The sequence below is a fragment of the Excalfactoria chinensis genome, chromosome 1 (assembly GCF_039878825.1).
Source record: "Excalfactoria chinensis isolate bCotChi1 chromosome 1, bCotChi1.hap2, whole genome shotgun sequence".
Classification (NCBI taxonomy): Eukaryota; Metazoa; Chordata; class Aves; order Galliformes; family Phasianidae; genus Excalfactoria; species Excalfactoria chinensis.
In genome coordinates this window covers 72574412-72593432 of record NC_092825.1, presented here as the reverse complement: position 1 = coordinate 72593432, position 19021 = coordinate 72574412, and the positions used below count along the sequence as shown (strand labels likewise).

At 40.0% G+C, this 19021-nt stretch overlaps 1 protein-coding gene across 1 annotated transcript; it reads left to right on the top strand.

The window, feature by feature from the left end:
* Positions 1-1530: 1530 nt before the first annotated feature.
* LOC140251567 (ovostatin-like) lies at positions 1531-18523 on the top strand. The gene is given in 18 exon segments (XM_072335552.1): positions 1531-1652; positions 2093-2276; positions 2644-2800; positions 3552-3604; positions 3910-3930; positions 4942-5110; positions 5639-5723; positions 7286-7397; positions 7792-7906; positions 8100-8209; positions 10024-10182; positions 10616-10843; positions 11334-11391; positions 12046-12191; positions 13779-13928; positions 15348-15518; positions 18167-18275; positions 18387-18523. Coding segments are annotated over 18 exon segments (2286 nt in total).
* The last annotated feature ends 498 nt before the right edge of the window (positions 18524-19021 follow it).

Sequence of the window (19021 nt, the reverse complement as noted above, 5' to 3'; positions counted from 1 at the left end):
TTTTACAGTTCACAGAATCACAGAATGTTGAAAGAGAATTCTGGAAGGCATTTAGTACAAGCCCCCTGCTCAAGCTGGGACAAGCAGAGCAGGCTGCCCAGGACCAGGTCCAGGTGGCTTTTGAAGTTCTCCACACAACCGCTCTGGGCAACATGTGCCAGTGCTCTGAATAGTTGAGTACCATTACCAGACTTGAGTAGTTTCACTATTGTATACCATATTAAGATATTTTTTATTAGCAAAGATAAGCCTAATAACTACTCTTTTCTGGATAGTCACATTTCATGTTTCATTATTCCATAAGTAGGTTTCCCTTCTCTGTTATGGTTAGTGGAGAGTCTGAACTAGCATAGTGAATCCAACCCGTATGTGGAGAAAAAAAAAAAAAAAAGAAAAAAGTTAATTGAAGCAGAAAGTTACAACTTTCTCAGGTACCCTGGCCATCTATACAGTATTTGAATATAACCTAACCCACTTAACACTTTGTTTAGACTTTCAAAATTAGTCTCTGGAAACTGCTCTCTGAGTAAAGACATGGACTGGAATGAGTAACAAATAGTAACTAAATAGGCAGGTTTGGGATGAGTATTTCATTATAAATTCATCATTACCTGAGAAAGTCAGGAAGAGTAAGAATGTGCAATATATGTTATCTGCTTACTTCAAAATGTCAAATCAATATCAAATCAAAATGAAGCCTTAGTCAGTGAATTTCTATTCTCGACAGCTCCTGGTGTGGGTATCTTGTGCTGGAGAAAACCAAGCTTGATCCCAGGTGAAGCTCCTGAACTGTCTGACAGTGACAAAACAAGGGGGAATGGTTTTAAACTAAGCGAGGGGAGATTTAGATTATATGTTAGGAAGAAATTTTCTACTCAGAGGGTAGTGAGACACTGGAATAAGTTGCCCAGAGAAGATGTTGGTGCCCCATTTCTGGAGATATCCAAGGCCAGGTTGGATGGGGTGCTAGGCAATTTAATCTAGTGGAAAGTGGGGAGAGGGGCAGAGGGGATGGAACTGGAAGGTTTTTAAGTTCCCCTCCAACCCAAACCATTCTGTAGTTCTATGATTCTGTGAACCATTAATAGTGACTAAGGTCCTCTTCAATAAAAATGACAAGGAGCTGGGCTTTCAGAGCAGAATGTCACTCTTTTGTCTGTGATCTAAGCAAACAGATGAGACAAAGAAATCTGGCTGACAACTGATTGATGCTGCCCTGTTTCAGTTTCAAATGATTTGATATTTCTTTAAGAAGAAAAGAGAAGCCCCTCATCAGTTAAATATGATTGGTAAGGACATTCAAACAATCACTGTGAAGTGTTGCCATCTGAAGACAGTGAAATATTTTAGGTTGCAGTGGAATTAGGGGAGGTTCTTCAAAGAAGTAAGGCAGACTAGGATCTCCACCCCTTGCTGCAATTATAAATGAACTAGCATCTAAAGAAGGAGGCAGGGAGGAACTGAAGGGCCAGCTCCTCTTCTCTGGAGCTCTCAGTGAGGAATGCTGCAGTGCTGTTAAACTAGTAGGCAATGTGTTGTTTTTTGGGAAGAGAAATTTTCTCTTTCTTCTGTCAAACAGTAAGAAAAATGTGGTTGAAATTTCTTCTGGCTATTCTTCTCCTCCATGCAACAGCTGGAAAGGAACCGGAGCCGTAAGAACTACCATATTATTAGTAGTAATACTAAGTATTAGTAAGGTTTTAAAGACAAGGCTAGTTGATGCCATTACTTCTACTCTAAATATTAAATCATATGAAACCTCATCTTTCATATTTGGAGAATTAAGTTAAATTGGAAGTAGACCTCTGCCTGTTGCAGAACTTTCATAGAGATTGATGTTTGTGTTCAGGAAGGACAGTAGCAGTAGTAGTAGCAATATAATTTAGTAATAAGCTAAAGGGTAAGAATGATGGGTTCTGGCAAAGTTGTGTGGGGAACCCAAGGCTGGGATTGCTGGGTGCTGCAAAGTTGGAGTGAGGGGCATTAGAAAAAATGTCCTATATTTACTCCAAACCAATTAGTGAATGTTGAACAATATAAATGCTCCATTCTCTATGACAAGACTGATCACTGTGCTATTTGGATCTTGCAGTCAATATGTCCTAATGGTGCCTGCTGTTCTCCAAAGTGACTCTCCAAGTCAGGTTTGCCTGCAATTCTTCAACCTCAATCAAACAATATCTGTCAGAGTCGTCCTGGAGTATGGTACCGTTAACACCACTATTTTTGAGAAAAACACAACAGCAAGCAATGGTCTACAGTGCTTGAACTTCATGGTAAATTAATTTGAATTTAAGCCCCAATGGAAAAATCGAACTTGTCATAATAGCTAATGTGAGAAGTCTATAGAAAATGTAAGGAAGGGGAAGAAAAATAGAACAAGGATTAGCAGAGCACTGGAAGGAAAAAAAAAACAACATGTTGAATTAAAAAGGGAGTAGAGGAGAGATGTAGTGACAGAAAAGGAGAGATTTTTAATTGACAGAAGAAAAGAGAAAGATTCAAGAATAATTTATCAAGTGATGGGATTGAGATAGGATTTTCTTTTTATCAGTTCAGTCCATAGGTAGAAGTGTTCCCTGAAGTCTGGTGAAATTGACTTCAAGACTAACACCCTCCCCTTGTTTTTCCATTTCCTCACAGATTCCTCCTGTCATTTCTGTCCCACTGGCTTTCATTTCCTTCACAGCCAAGGGTACAACATTTGAACTGAAAGAGCAACGGTCAGTGATGATTTGGAAGATGGAGAGCTTTGTCTTTGTGCAGACAGACAAACCCATCTACAAACCAGGACAGAGTGGCGAATATTTATTTAGTTTATAGCATTAGAACATCGTAGAAAACACTGACAGGCTATTTCTTTCCAGAGGCCAATAAATAGCATAGTAGTTAGACTGAATCAGCTATATTTTAACTATGGATGTGCACTACCTTAATAAATAGCATGAAGGAAAGAAATTGGTTCCACAGAGGTGTCCCACAAACACAGCCTGATTATTTGTCAGATAATCTGGTTTTAAGGTAGGGAAGTAGATTAAATCAAATGCTGAAAACAGAATGATTTTGAAGGATATCTTTGAGGCATGTTTTTTCTTTGTTTTCCATAATTTTCTTTTCAGTTTTCTCTAGTAAAGTAAAAAAATGTAAAATCTTGTAGAAGATGAGAACAAAGTGCACTAACAAGAATTATACTGCATTAACAGTATAATAAGGAGTAATAAATACATCTACATAATGCAGACAGCCACTAAATTAATTATGGATCTCACTTGAGACTATGTGACCTGCACAGCAGTGCAGCCATTCATTTTCTCTGAGGTTAAGCAAACTTTAATGTAACAATGTGAGAATACAATGCTGGAGGAAGTGCATTCTGCAAAGTCTCTATTAAGTAGGATTTTTTACCTTCAGATGCATTTTATTACCTACATCCTGTGCAAGTGGTTTTGTTAGAAGAACCAATGAAACTGGAAGTGCTAATGAATGTAGAAATTCATGCTCAGCTAAATAAACTCTGGTCAATTCTAATGTCTTGTTATCTGTCTTTCCAGTGATGTTTCGTGTCGTTGCTCTGGATATCAATTTCAAACCTATTCAAGAGATGGTGAGTGATCTGAAATATTCCTCTGTATTTAAACAGGGACATGTAAAGGAAAAGACTTACTATGATTGTTTATCTTATCAGAGGCACTATCAGTCCTACATACTAAATCCAGTATGATCAGAATCTGCCCCAGCATCCTCATTTCATCAGTTCTCTTTATTTAATCCTACTAAGTTGAACTACTATGTAAACTGATTGTAATAAGAGATGAAAATCTCTGCAATTATTATTAGTTTTCTCACAATCCTGGGGAAAAATAATTTGTCTTTGTTCAGACATCTAACCTCCCACTTTGTTCCTTTCAGTACCCTTTGATTGCAGTTCAGGTAAGAGATTTTTCTCTTTGTAATATATCACACTTACAAAGATAAAATCTGAAGCACATCTGCTTACATTGATTTGCACACATATAGATGCACTCAGCCAAATCTTACTCCTGAGTACACTGGCAGAAACTAACAGAAACTCCATAAATTCCACAATACTTTCAAGTAAACTTTACTAACAAGAAAAACACATCTACTTTCATCTCAGCATTCTTAAAAGTCAAACTATTCTTGTGCCTGTCTTTGACCCCACTCTACTCCCTTCAGTTTGTTCAACTTGTTTGGAAGCAAATCTTTTCATAACTTTCATAACCTCTTGAAAACAATGAACAAATATAGGCAGTGGATAAAATTAGTAGCTATATTGGTTCTGATGGGGCTTTTTGCAAAGGCTTCTAAATAGCATCTAGACAATATTCCTAAAAGATTTTGTTATAACTTGATTACGTCATTTTGTCTACACTGAATCATAAATATTTAGAGCTTCACTGTTTTTTGTTCCTTTGTTTGTTTGTTTGTTTCAGTCTCTAGTTTAAAGAGTTCAAGAAAATGTTGTGAATGAGTATTCTTTAACCTGACTAACATAAGATAAGCTTGGAGGAAAATGGCACCACACCGCAGAGGAAATGCTTCCTTCCTTCTTCTGGCAGCTGAAAAAAAAAGCTAGATTGAAGGGGAAGCTTAAAGGATGGATTTTCTCTCCTTCAGCATGAAGCTAGAAAATATGTGCTAAAGAGCAGAGAAGAAAAGTATAGTGCAACTTTCTCTGATCATTGAGGCTAACAAATAGACACAAAAAAGGATAGTTAAATCTGAGATCAACAGATGAGAATCTAGCAACATTAATAATGAGTACTAAACATAGTTTATCTCAAGGTATTCACATTAAATAACTTCTTCAGTGAGCAAAAGAAACTTGGCCTATTTATTTCATTGCTTCTGGTTTTGTTAGCTAATTGTAGAAGATCTCAAATACAAACAAACTGTGAACCTATATTTTTCCCCCCTCAGGATCCACAGAACAACAGAATCTTTCAGTGGCAAAATGTGACATCAGAGATTAACATTGTCCAGATTGAATTTCCACTAACTGAAAAGCCTATACTAGGAAACTACAAAATTATTGTAACAAAGAAATCAGGAGAGAGAACAAATCATTCATTCCATGTGGAGGAATATGGTAAATGCTACCTGATGCTTTTAAGTCAGAGTAGAAAACACGAATAGAGATAAATCTTCATCAAGCAATTCTTTTGATTGACAACACTTCAAACAGCTTTCTAGCAAATATAACACCATATGGGTGTCATTAACAACTGGAGAGAAAAATGAGAAAAAAGACATAAAGAAGAAATTATCTACTTTTCACAGATTCAGCTGGTAAAAGAATCAATAAATTGATGGAAAGATCCACTGTGACAAAGTAACCTTCTTGCAACCTGTTCCATCAGCTTTCCCAGCCAAAGCTGGGCAAGGCTTCTAGACGTCACAGAATTCATCATTCATAAGTTTTGACGACTTTTCTTCAAAGCTTTCAAAAACAGCTGTATTTGTCCTCACACATCACATGGCTACTGTAACATTTTGACACTCCAGTTCTGAGCTCGCATTACATCTCTGACTAATGATACAATCTCATTTTCTGTTTTTCCTCAACCTGTAATTTGGCAATAATGCCAATGTTGGTTTGTTGTTGTTGCTGTTGTAGTGCTGCCAAAATTTGATGTTACAATCACTGCACCAGAAAGTCTTACAGTCATGGATTCAGAACTGACAGTGAAAATCTGTGCAGTGTAAGTACAAATTGCAGAGCAAATATGCAGAGAGCAAGAATTTGTAAGATACTGGGGAAAGAGACAGGCCTTAGAGAAGATGCCAAAATTAATAGGTTCTCTGAAGAGACTGGTCAGGGCTGACTTGGTGGTTAGAGCTTTCATTTATTTGTACTCTCTTCTCATTTTATTGTATGAGTATTCCCTTTACACTGATTGGGTGGATTGACCCACCCTTTTTAAAACAGGATATGTCTCTCAGCAACTCACTTCAGAGGAAGGTCTTCATATGGCAGAATATTGTTAAATTTCAGAAGTTGTCCTAAAATTCTGTCTGTCTTTAAAACTTTATTGAACTTCAACAAGAGCGAATGTAGGGTCTTGAGAGAGGAATAAACATATGCACCAGTAAGGGTTAAGGGATGATCTGCTAGAAATGAACTCTGAGAAGAAGGACCTAAGGATTCTTGTGGATAACATGTTGACCATGAGCCGGAAGTGTGCACTTATGGACAAGAAGGCCAATGATATCCTGGGGTGTATTAAAAAATGTGTGGCCAGCAGGCAGAGGGAGATGATCCTTCCACTCTGCTCCCCCCTGTTGAAGCTACATCTGAAATACTGTGTCCAGTTCTTAGCTCCTCAGTTCAGGAAAGGCAGAGATCTCCTAGAGAGTTCAGTGAAGGGCCACAGAGACTATTAGGAACCTTGAGTGTCTCTTGTATGAGGAAAGGCTGAGAGACCCAGGGACTCTTCTCTCTTTAGATATTAAAAGTCCACTATCTCCCCAGAGCTATCTCTTCTTCAGGCTGAACAGTCCCATCTCACTTAGACTGTCCTCAATGGAAAGGTGTTCCACCACTTGGATTTTTGTAGCTCTCCTCTGAATGTGCTCTAGCAGGTCCATGTCTCTCCTGTACTGAGGACTCCACATCTGGATGCAGTACTCCAGGTGTGGTCTTGCCAGCAGAGCAGATGGCCAGGATCACCTCCCTTGACTTGCTGACTACACTTCTTTTGATGCATCCCAGGATATGGCTGGCTTTCAGGGCTGTGAGGGTGCATTGCTGGCTCATGTCCAGCTTGCCATTCACCCATACTCCGAAGTCCTTTTCAACAGTATTGCTCTCCATTCTTACATCCCCCAGCTTGTACTGATAGTGGGGATTGCCACGACCCAGGTACAAGATCTCATAATTTATTATAGAAGGCTGAAATCTTGAACCACTTGCAGTTATGAGAAGTTTCATTTTGATCTCACTAAGTCTAGGACTTCACTCTAAGATGAATAGTGGAGAAAACAGTCATAAATTAGTAGTCATGTTTGATCACTAACCTTATAGATGTATTTATTTTGACATTCACAGCATAGCTTTGGCTCATGAGTGAAGTAAAACTTACTGGTTTTTCAACTTCACATTTGTATTATTTTTCTGGAACAGGAGAATTAGTAAAATTGCCCATGAAACTACTCCAGTGCCTGGCTTGCCAGGTCACTGCTCATCCTGGATCTATTCCTGAACAGGTTAATTTAAGTCAGTTTTTCAAGCATCATCTCACAGACCTATTTCTTCTTCTCCTAGGTACACCTATGGCCAGTCTGTTGAGGGGAAAGTCCAGCTCAGTGTGTGCAGGGATTTTGATTCATATGGGAGGTGCAAGAAAAGCCCAGTTTGTCAATCATTCACCAAAGATGTACGATGCATAATTATTGCTCCTCTTTATGCTTGCTCTCTCCTCAGCATTCTTGCATCTCTTCCTTTGCTTGGTGCACTTTCTTTTTCTTTCATTGCTGCTTCACTTTATTCTATTCATCTGTTCGCTGAGATCACTTCCAGGAACTCAGAGCATTTAATTCTCTTGTTGGTTTTAGGCCTGACAAAGTACTGACATGTTCTTTCTCAGTTTCCCAGCTGAAATGTGTGTAATGATCCTGTCCTGTATAATAATTTTGAAAGTAATGAGAGAATAATCTTTTTTGAAAGCTTTGGAAAATTCTCCTCTTGACAGCAGAGAAATCAACTGATAAAGTTCAGTAAACAATTTTTACCCATTTTCACTCTTGTAACAGGATTAGTTTTCTTTCCAGCTGAATACAGATGGCTGCCTCTCCCAGGTTCTCAGCTCCAAGGTCTTTGAACTAAATCGCGTTGGTTACATGAGGAATCTTGATGTGAAAGCCACTGTCACAGAGAAAGGAACAGGTAATCCCTTCTACACAGACAGAAAAGACAATTGTGGTATGATCAAAAAAGAAAGTAAGGAGTATTCAACCCCTGTTTTCTTTTGAAGAAGGATGTCCTTTTTTATAAGCACATTTCCATGCAAATGTTAAGACTTCTGAAGATACATGCAAGACAAAATTTATTTTCCTTTGACACTTGGCATGTCTTACAGGTCTGCAACTTACAGCTACTCAGTCTATTTCTATAACTCAAGTGATGAGCAGTTTACAGTTTGAGAACATGTATCATTACTACTGAAGAGGCATTCCTTATTTTGGACAGGTAAGTGAGAGCATGATGAGGTTGTACTGAAGATGTCTGGGGGGAAATAACAAGATAACAGTGTTGGGTAAGATTGGGGGATTATTTGGGGGAACTGTTTTCTACCTAGGCTTCTTTCTTTACATATACTGTGTCCTATCAGTAATTCTGAATACAGACGAGTATAAGATTGTTCAGATTTGTGTCTGCCAGAAGTACTTAGGATCAAAACAGCAATCCATTAATTAGCATTTTTCTAACTTGTATTTTCAACTTGATACAAATCACTGCTCCTCCCTTCAAAAGTGATAAGTACAAATGACAACAAATAGATAAATAAATGACATTACTGGGATGTGATGAAAGATAGTGAAAGAAATTTTACTTAAAAAAAAAAGGGGGGGGGGGGAGGGGGGAATAAGAAACAGTTCTTGTTTCAAAAAGCCTTTTCATGATTTACTGTTTAATGACAAATCCCACATCATTCTCTCAGTGATTGAAAGGGTAGATATAAATCTATCTTTCTTCCAGATATAAATCTATCTTTCTTCCTCTTACATCTAGTTCAGGTGTTTTTATTTTCAATGAGGAAAGGCTGAGGGGTCGTTTTTTCAGTGGCACTGAAAGGAAATTATTGCCCTTAAAGTACTTTTTCCTCTCCGGAAGACGTTCATGTGATTTTCTCACTTGTTCTTCACTCTCACCTCATTCTTCAGAGTGTTGTGCATCTACCTTACAATTACTTACAGAAGGATAGTGGGTCAACAGACTCCTTGATGTGATTTACCACGATGAATTCCTGAAATACACACATTTCCCCACATGTTAAATATTAAATATTGGAAGACATGTGGTAGGTGGCTGGGATGTCCCATCTCAGAAATGAAATTATTTTCAATTAGAATCACTTGGCAGTTTCTTTGCTTCTATGGAAGAAAAAAAGATGAAAGAAAAAAGAAAAAAAAAAAAACAACAAAAACATACAACTTAGTATCAGCTCAACTGCCATAAAAAAACTTTCTCAAAATACATCCTTCCCTAATCCTGTAATTGTTCCATCTCACACCATCTGTAATAATTCTCCCCAGCACCATGAAATATTTTCTTTTGTGTCTGTTATATGCCTTCACTTCTGTCACATTCGGTTTGCAAAAGTCAACACTGATCTGAATGACTTTTAGTTCACTATCTGCATTTTTATTTCAGAAGTAACTTCACTCTATCTCTGGACAGTGAGGGTAGTCAGTCGGTTTAATATATCATTACTCCTTCTGCTGCTTTTGTTTTGTTCTGTTTTGTTTTTGGTTTTTGTTTTTTTTTAAAGAAAGAATGCTTATTTCAAGCAATCTAAAATTTACTGAATGGTTTCTAGCATTTCTTATTTCTTTGTTTACTACATAAATAGAACAGATAGTGGGGACAGAATCAGAAAAGTGCACAGAATAAAGATATGAGGAAAAAGTATTCAGACTTGGAAAGTAACAGCATCAGATACTCAAGACTAAGAAAGGAAAATAATGGAAGAAAGTAACTGTGTATTTAAACTGGAAATGTATAGTCAGAAAGGAGCAGTGATTAAAGAGATGAGACTTAAGAAGTTCTTGCTCCACAGTCAGTGAAGCAAAAATAGCTGCAGAGGAAGCTCCCTTTGCATGCACTGCAAGATAACTGAGATAGCAGCTGGACAGTGAAGACACGCATTTTTCTAAATTATTAATTTGAAGTGAGGAGAGAAAGCAATTCTGCTCTGTGCAGAGAGAAGGGCTGTAAATTATGCATGTCTGTTCACAGAAATATAGCAATATAAACATATTTGTCATTTTCTTCTCCTGTAGATCAAGCTGGTAGACAAAGACAACTCTCCTATTTCCAGTGAAGTTATTCAGCTATTTGTTAATAACAAGAATACACAAAACTTCACCACTGATATTAATGGTATTGCTCCATTTATCATTGACACGTCCAAATTGTTTGATCCTGAGCTGAGTCTGAGAGTGAGTACAGAACAAGTTGGAGGGGAGGGAAGGAGAGAAACAGAATGGGGGAGAGGGTGAGGGAGATGGAAACGGAGACAGAGAAAACTGATCTAAAACTGAACCCAAGAAGGTAGGATGAGGTTTGAATTCTGGTAATAAAATATATTTTGTTTTATTTCATGTTCTAGAGTTCTAAAAATAAAAACTAAATAATAATAATAATAATAATAATAATAATAAAGCCATAAAAGAAATGAGGAAAGTAACTGAGTTGTTGTAATGCAATGCAATGTCTTGCTGCGAGGCTGCAAGATCTCTTACCTGTTTGGCTTCAGATGTGATTCTTAGAATTGTGGATTCTGTGAACTAATCTTTCCGATGTATGTGACAGTGATTTCCCTAGTGAGCTATGTTTGCTTTCCTTGTCTTTCCTTCTACCTCTCCTAACCAGGCAATATACAAAACTGGTGACCAGTGCCACTCTGAAGGCTGGATAGAGCCTTCTTACCCAGATGCATATCTCTCTGTCCAGCGCTTATACTCCTGGACTAACAGTTTTGTGAGGATTGATCCTTTGCGGAAATATATGAGCTGTGGACAGAAGAGGATGATCACTGTGTACTATATCTTGAACATGGAAGGATATGAGCATATCAATATTGTGAACTTCTACTATGTGGTGAGTATAGGTTTATTGCACAGTTTCACTGAAAGGGCTTTACCAGGGGCCTATCTGGCAATTCAACCACAGCAGTAATGGCAGTGAGCTCTTCCAGTTTCTGGAAGCCACTGCAATGACCAGTAACCTAAGATCATAACTACTTACTCTGGAAAACTAATCTGACCTATCTGGCCAGGTCTCTTTATTTCATAGCAGGTAACCACCTTTAACCATTCTTACACCATCTTAGGCCACGGTTCATTTCCCTTCTGTCCAATTAACTCCTTTTCCTTGTCCTATTCCCTTCCATCATTTTTTTTTCTGCTGCTTCCTGGCCAGTGGCAGCAGCAGTGGTAGCATCTAGCATGCCTTATGGGTGATATTTAAGTATTTGGAGCAGTGCCAGTGTGCGTGTCTCAATTGTCATGTTGATATGTGTTGAATTTGATTGTTACTTTCAGGCTCCAACCTCTAATAATCCATAAATGTATTGTAATTTTCTTTACAGGGCATGGCAAAAGGCAAGATTGTCCTCACAGGGGAAATTAAAGTTAATATCCAAGGTGGTAAGTTAAGTTGTCATCATCAGGCTTCTGTATTTAAAAAACAAATGGGTAAACTGGGGAACTGGGGACCAAGACAACATTTCTTGGGATGGCTGTGTCCCTTTTCACCAATGCATGTGTGCACGATTCTATCACTACTATTAAGAGCACAATAAAATCAGCTGTAGTCCAGAAACCAGTTTCAGGTATGAGTCAAAAATGAGTGTCATGTAAAGATCTTCCCAAAGGATTATGGAGGGAATGCCATGTCTGGTCTGGGGGAGTGTCTGGTCACATGTTCAAACTCACAGTAAATCTGAAGGCATCTCTGACATGTGACTTCCTGGCCACTGTCTGTTACTCCAGGATTTTTCAGTTTATAGTCCAACTGCAGATTGCTCCATGGATTGGTACAGGGGCATGCCTGTCTATATGGTGGCTACAAAAAAAGATCATCATCATCATAGTATCGTGCGAGTTGGAAGGGACCTTAGAGATCATCGAGTCCAACTCCCGGGATTTGAGCCCTTCTGTGTAGCAGAGCAGCATTTCTGCCACTTGCGCCACAGGGGGGATTCGAACTCCGGGCCTCTGGTGTTGCAAGCAGCAATTCTACCACTGCGCCACCGGAGGCACACTTTGTCTCTGTATTAGTCTCTTCCTCTCAAATAACAGATCAAAATGGCACCTTCACGATTCCACTTGTGGTCAGTGAGAAAATGGCTCCAGCCCTTCGACTGCTTCTATATATGTTACACCCTGCTAAGGAGCTGGTAGCAGACAGTGTCCGATTTCCAATTGAAAAGTGCTTCAAAAACAAGGTGAGAAACACTAAGTATGTGCCTTGCCTGTTGCCAAATAAATACAAATCCTTTGTGCACACATCCACAACAGTTTCTTTTCTTCTTCATTCTCCTCTTATTCTCTTTATATCTTTTCTCTGCCTCCACCTAGCCTCATTGCCAAAAGGTAAATCCTCTAAATAAAACTTATCTGGAAACACACTACTCTCAAATTCTACCTGGTTCACCAAAACTATACTAGTGTGCTATATAGTTTGAACTGTTTGTTTTTAACCATAAAAGCATGTTTTAGTCTTATTCCACTTTACAATGCAATCTATTTTTTTTTTTTACACTTTTTCTTATGAATAAAAATGCAGTTTATGTTTGCCACAACAAAATACGTGGGTTGCTCCAAAAGTAATGCCTTCTATTTATTTCCATGGAAACTGCAACAGATAAAAAGAGCAAAATAACATGGTTTCATATAAAAAATTCTCAGCTACATAACATGATTTTTCAAAATAGTCACCACCACTAGTCATGCATTTTCACCAGCAAAGAACAAGATCCTGCATGCCACACTGGTTAAAATCTGCATGGCAAACGTGGTTTGTCTTTTGTGTCACTGTTGTCACTGCTGAAATGCACCACCCACTGCTTCACTGTGCTAACAACCACTCTTTGGTCTCCTTAAACATTCAAGTAAGTATTGATGAATGTCAGTGGGTACAACTATTTCACATAGAGGAATTCAGCAATACACGTTTGCTTCATATGCACTTCCACATCAAATACCACTTTGTTAGACTGCCCCACTACTGCCGTCTGTCACATGGCAACAAAATGTAACTGAATGCTGGTGGGAACGTTCAGTTTCTACTGACATAACACTTACACCTGCTCCTGAGGTTGTGAGTCAACATACTAAAATAAGAGACATTGCTTTCAGGGCAGCCCTTATACATAAAGCAGAAAAAGTTTAAGAAAAGAAAAATCTTAGGGTTTAAGTTTTATATATTTTTAGCAAAACCTGAACACTGATTTGTAATTTTGAATTGAGATTTCAATTTTAAGGTTTTTCTCATCTTTTGTTCTTGAAAGCTAAAAGATATTCAAACAAAAACCAAAATACTAGTAGGTAAAACAAGTGGGGCTAAGCAAATGTTTTCATTTATCTCTTGTGATCTCCTATTAATAATTTTTCCCTCTTGTCTAATACAAGTATTGAGTTCTTTCTTTTTGCTTTGAGTAGATTCAAAACAGATCTACTTGCACTGTTATTTGCAAGGCAGGACAAACGTAGTAAAAATATGATTTATTCATTGTAGTTCTTTTTACATGTGGTCAGGTGTCATAATAAGATTTTGCTTGACAATCACAGCAGCAGAATCACACTTTATTTTAAATAACTTCAGGTAGGCCTCATTTAAGTTACCACAGCATAGGTGTTTAAGTGTGCTTATTGCCTAAGCCTCTATCATAGTTGAGGCAGAGGAAAACAACACCCTCTAGTAAGACCAACAGTGCTTTAACAGAAGAGTCTTACATTATTCTTCTCACACATCCAGAGAAGCCTTAAGCAGTAAGGATTAGCCGTACCAACATGCGTTTGATAAATTTCAGGTCCACATGCAATTCTCTGAAAAGCAGATGCTCACCTCTTCCAATGTCAGTTTAGTGATTGAAGCTGCTGCTAATTCCTTCTGTGCTGTGAGGGCAGTGGATAAAAGTGTGCTGCTTCTGAAGTCTGAGACAGAGCTGTCTGCGGAAACAGTAAGTTACCCAAACAAGTACATTTTCTCCTTCCTTGCAGTACTGTTTTATTCTCTATTACAGACTCTTCACTAGAGACTGTTAGCATGTGCTAGACATCCCCTGTTTTTTTACATGTTCTGGTCATAATAATATGTACATAATATGCAGACTTCACTTCTTAGCAGTCAGAAGTCCTTTTAGCTACCTAGGATTTGATTTAACCAGTGACTCAAGGACTCGCAAAGTCATTTGGGAAGCTTCAGGAGATGATCACAAGTCAATAAGCATGCCACACAGAGACATCAGCTTTATCCTGGGCATTATATCCTCTGAAGGATGCAGGACAAGAAAAGAGACTTGAGAAAGAGTAAAAATCCAAATTGAAGGTAAAGCCCCAGCTTAATTTTCAGGTATCAATCCCATGATCCTTATGCTCTGTAAGAATCACAGAACGTCACAAAGAATACCCACATTTGGAAGGGACCCCTGTGGAGGTTATCCAGTCCAACACTTTGCTCAAGCAGAAGCATCTACAGCTGGTTGCCCAGGACAGATGACTTTTGAATATTTCCAAGAAAAGAACTCCACAGCTTCTCTGGGTAACCTGTCCCAGTGCTCCATCACCAACACACTTCAGAATTGCTTCCTGATGTATAGAGGGAACCACTTGTGTTCCAGTTCATGCTCATTGCTTTTTGTCATAGCAATGGGCACTGCTAAAAAGATCCTGACTCTGTCACCATTGCACCCTCACTTCAGGTATTTATTTACATTAATGTGATATCACTGAGTCATTTCTTCTCTAGACTAAACAGTCGTAGCTGTGAAATGCTTTGTGACATTTTGTTGGAGTCTCTCCTGCAGCTCTGCATCTCTCCAGTACTGAAGAGCACACATCTGGTTCCACCATATCAGGTGTGGCCTCTCCAGTGCTGAGTGGAGGGAAAGGATCACCTCCCTCAACCTGCTGGATACAACCCTCCTAATGTTGCCCAGGAAAGAGACAGACTTTGCTGCAAGGGTGCATTTGTTGACTCTTGTACATCAAGACTCCAGATCCTTCTCTGCAAAGCTGCTTTCCAGCTGATTGACTCCATGAATATATGGAGTCAATCCTGGGACAGGAGTTTGCACTTCTCCTTTTTTCCAGTTAGTAAGTCTCCTGTAAGTCCATTTCTCATGTCTGCAGGTGTCCCCCCTGGATGGCATCAAACTTGCCAAGGGTACACTCTGTCCCATCACCCAGGTTATTAATGAAGATATTAAACAGGGCTGGAACCAGTATTGACCTCTGGGGTACTAGACACAAGTGATCACCACCTTTTGGGTATGGCTGTTGAAGAGCATGTTTTCACACAGGCAAGCATAACAGCACTGGTAATTGCCAGCACATGCTTATGTAATCAAGACTGATCTCTTTGTTTCCTTCCCCCACAGATATACAACTTGCACCCCATTCAAGACCTACAAGGCTATATATTCAGTGGGCTCAATCTAGAAGATGATCCACAAGACCCCTGTGTCTCATCTGATACCATCTTTCACAAAGGCTTATATTACAGACCTCTAACATCTGGATTAGGCCCAGATGTATATCAGTTCCTCAGGGTAAATGTCCTATGTGTTACTTAAATCTGTTTCTACTTTCATTTGGACTTGATAATATGTAAGGTCTTATCCAACCTGGGCAATTCTATGATTCTATGATTCTATGATTCTACTCATGTAGTTGCTTTACAATTTTTATGGTGCTCTTAGCAGAACTCATACATGGAAAATTCTCTCAATTGACATCTATTCTCTATTGATTCTGATGCACACTGTGATTTTCCATTGTGCACAGAACTCCCAGAAGTCTCTGCATGAAGGGATCAAATCCCCTCTCAGTCTTCTTTTCTCAAGGCTAAACAGACCCAGTTCCCTAAGTCTCTCCTCATAGGGGAGATGCTCCAGGCCCTTCACCATCTTTGTGGCCCTCCGCTTGGACTCTTTCCAAGAGATCCCTGTCTTTTTTGTACTGGGGAGCCCAGAACTGGACACAGTATTCCAGATGAGGCCTCACCAGGGCAGAGTAGAGGGAGGATCACCTCCCTCGACCTGCTGGACACACTCTTTTTAATGCACCCCAGTATGCCATTGGCCTTTTTGGCTACAAGGGCACACTGCTGGCTCATGGCCAACCTGTCGTCCACCAGGACGCCCAGGTCCCTCTCAGCAGAGCTCCTCTCCAGCAGGTCTTCCCCCAGCCTGTACTGGTGTATGCAATTATTTCTTCCTAGGTGCAAGACTCTACACTTGCTTTTGTTAAACCTCATCCGGTTTCTTACTGCCCGACATTCAGTTCCTTGTAGGGAGGAATCACCTACAACTAATATCCATCTCTTATTTTTCGATGATGTAGTCTTGATACTGGGGGGAAGGCTTTCTGTGATTTGGTTTCATTGGTTCGTCTAGACTGAGTGGATTGTTATTATCCACAGATGGGCCTTCCACATCCAGGGTCTCAGAGCTGCTGTAGAGAGGCAACTGTGTGTGTGTGTGTTGGGGGGGAGGGGGAAGTGGAGAAGGCATGGAGGGTTTCTGTATTCAGCTTCAAGCACAAACTTGCCTCCATCTGCTTTTTTCCTCTGTGTTCTTACCTTGCAATTTTTTCCTCAGCTTGATGTGACTGCCTTGGGTTTTGTGTTCTTTCTTTTGAAATAACCTGTCAGTGCATGTTTGAACCATGGTTTCCCTGTTTGTCCCCCATGACAGTTTTTAATCTATGTATTTCATCCCATAGCCTCATCACAAGTCAGAGCAGATCGCCCACCTGCTCACACCTCACACAGCTGTTCTGACTGCTGCCCCACGATGCCAGGGAAAGGCTCATGCACTCTGTGCAGCCAAAGGTTTGGACAGCTGCATAGCTGCCTCCGAGCTGTCAGGGTTCCAGTATCCTTCCTGGCAGGGGCAGACATCCTTGCTCTCCTTCGCGTGGATACCATGACTAAGTCTGTGTCCGCGGAGAGTGTGACGACCCTGTACTTTGCGGGGGTAATCGCCTAATGAACATCTCTCTAGCACGCCGGGTATTCTCCCTGCCTGCCCTGCTCCGCTCCCTGGCGGCCGGTTTTGTACAAGCAGGAGTTTTTGCCGCTGTCACCCCGGGATCCTCCGCACAGCGTCAGTGCAGCTGAATGTCAGGGACGTCCCTTCGCAACGGCTTTTTCCACGATGTTTACCTTTCTGTGAAGGCTCCTTCGGTGCGAATTTCTGCTATGCAGCTGACTCACATGAAGTCTTGGCTAAAATGAACCAAGTTCTTATAATGAGATCATCTCCTTTGCTCTTTTCCAGAAGAATATGCTGTTGCTCAATACATGTCACTTTGCAGAGACGTTGTTGCAGAAAGGGGCTAATGATAAGTGAAAATAAGGTAAGTGAAAGATGGAAAAAAAAAAAAAAAAAAAAAAAAAAAAGAAGAAGAAGAAGAAAACCCCAAGCAGCAATGAAGCTGAAGCACCGGGGAAGGAGAGAAGAATTAGTAAAAAGAAAGGCAAGAGGGTGAAATATAAAGTAGCACAAACAGAGGGATTGGAAGGATGAGTAGAGTGAGAGCTGTTCTAGGAGGAAAGGAGCCTTCACCAGGCTTTCCAGGAAGCAGTCAGACTCAGATCCTGTCCTGTGTCACATGTTCTGTGGGCTGCATTTGTGGACCACTTAGCTGTTCACAGAAGGAGATCAGGCCCTCTGTAGGGTGAAAACCAAAGTGTAGAAAAACAGAAACTGGAAAATTCCTGCAGAGATTCCTCAAAAACATCAACGCTTAAAAAACAATATTCTACCTACAGCATCCCTCAAAGCCTGTGTGTTTAATGGGCACAGGTAAGGTAAGGTATTTCACATGGACTTAAGGAATGCCATCCTAGCCAGTCAAATCATATTCTGAGGAGAACCTTTGATGTGACGTGAATAATGGAGGTGTGTGTTGATCAGTCAGATGTACAATGCTGTCTTACTGTGAGGGAGGTCCAGGTCTGTATGCTGCTCAGCTTAGCAGTTATGCTGGCCATGATCTGCTGAGCAATTATCTAGGTAAGTAGACATAGCTTGCTGATAGTTCTTGATCCATTTTTTTGTCTGTTTCGAATGGAACGGTCTATTTATTCAGCATCCTGAAAACATATTTTATCTTCTGTGCATTTTGTTTGTTTGTTTGTTTGTTTGTTTTCTTTCCTCATTGTATTTATTCTCTTTTGAATTTTCCCCTGTAGGAGCAAGTTGAACAAGTGATCAAGCACCCTATTGTTCTGTCATTAAGTCCCAGAAAGGGTTATTTCACCTTTCTAAACACAGTGGGAGACTGTGATGCTGTTGATACCAGTATCTGACCTTCTGTTTCCTTTCACGGCAAATCTCTCTAGATCTATACCATAACCATATATACTTGTTCAATAAAACTCCCTTTTACACTGGGCATTGTCTTTCTTTCAGTGTCACAGAACCTGCATTTTAATGGCAGTTCATATGATGATGGCTGGCTGTGGAAGGAAGAAGAGAGAACCATATCTGTCCTGAATGTGGCATTTGGCCTCCTGCTGATAGCTGATAACAACTGGCAACTACCATAATATGCAGCATGTGCTGTCACTTTCAGCCTCTCATCTTTGTAATATAATCCCTATTTTTCTAGGCTGTTGGGCAGCCTGTCACCTTTCCCCGGCCCTGCCAAAGTGTTGCCTCTGCACCTTTGATATAAAAGTACAGTGTTAGGGTTAGCATCTCTGCATCATGCTTAAGTAGAGGAGCAAGTAACGAAAGGGGCAGACTTCAGTGAAGACTTGGTGACTGCCAGGTCCCACATCTTGGGACACAGATGCATGCTAGAATTCCTCCGCGTGCCAGAGCTGCCTGTAGGTATACTCAATAGGTATGACCTGGTCTGTTTTTAGTAGTGCGTGGGGACAGGACTAGGGGAAATGGGCTGAAACTTCAGCATAGGAAGTTCCGCACGAATGTGTGCAAGAACTGCTTTACAGTGAGGGTGACGGAGCACTGGAACAGGCTGCCCAGGGAGGTGGTGAAGTCTCCTTCTCTGGAGATATTCAAGACCTGCCTGGACGCCGAGC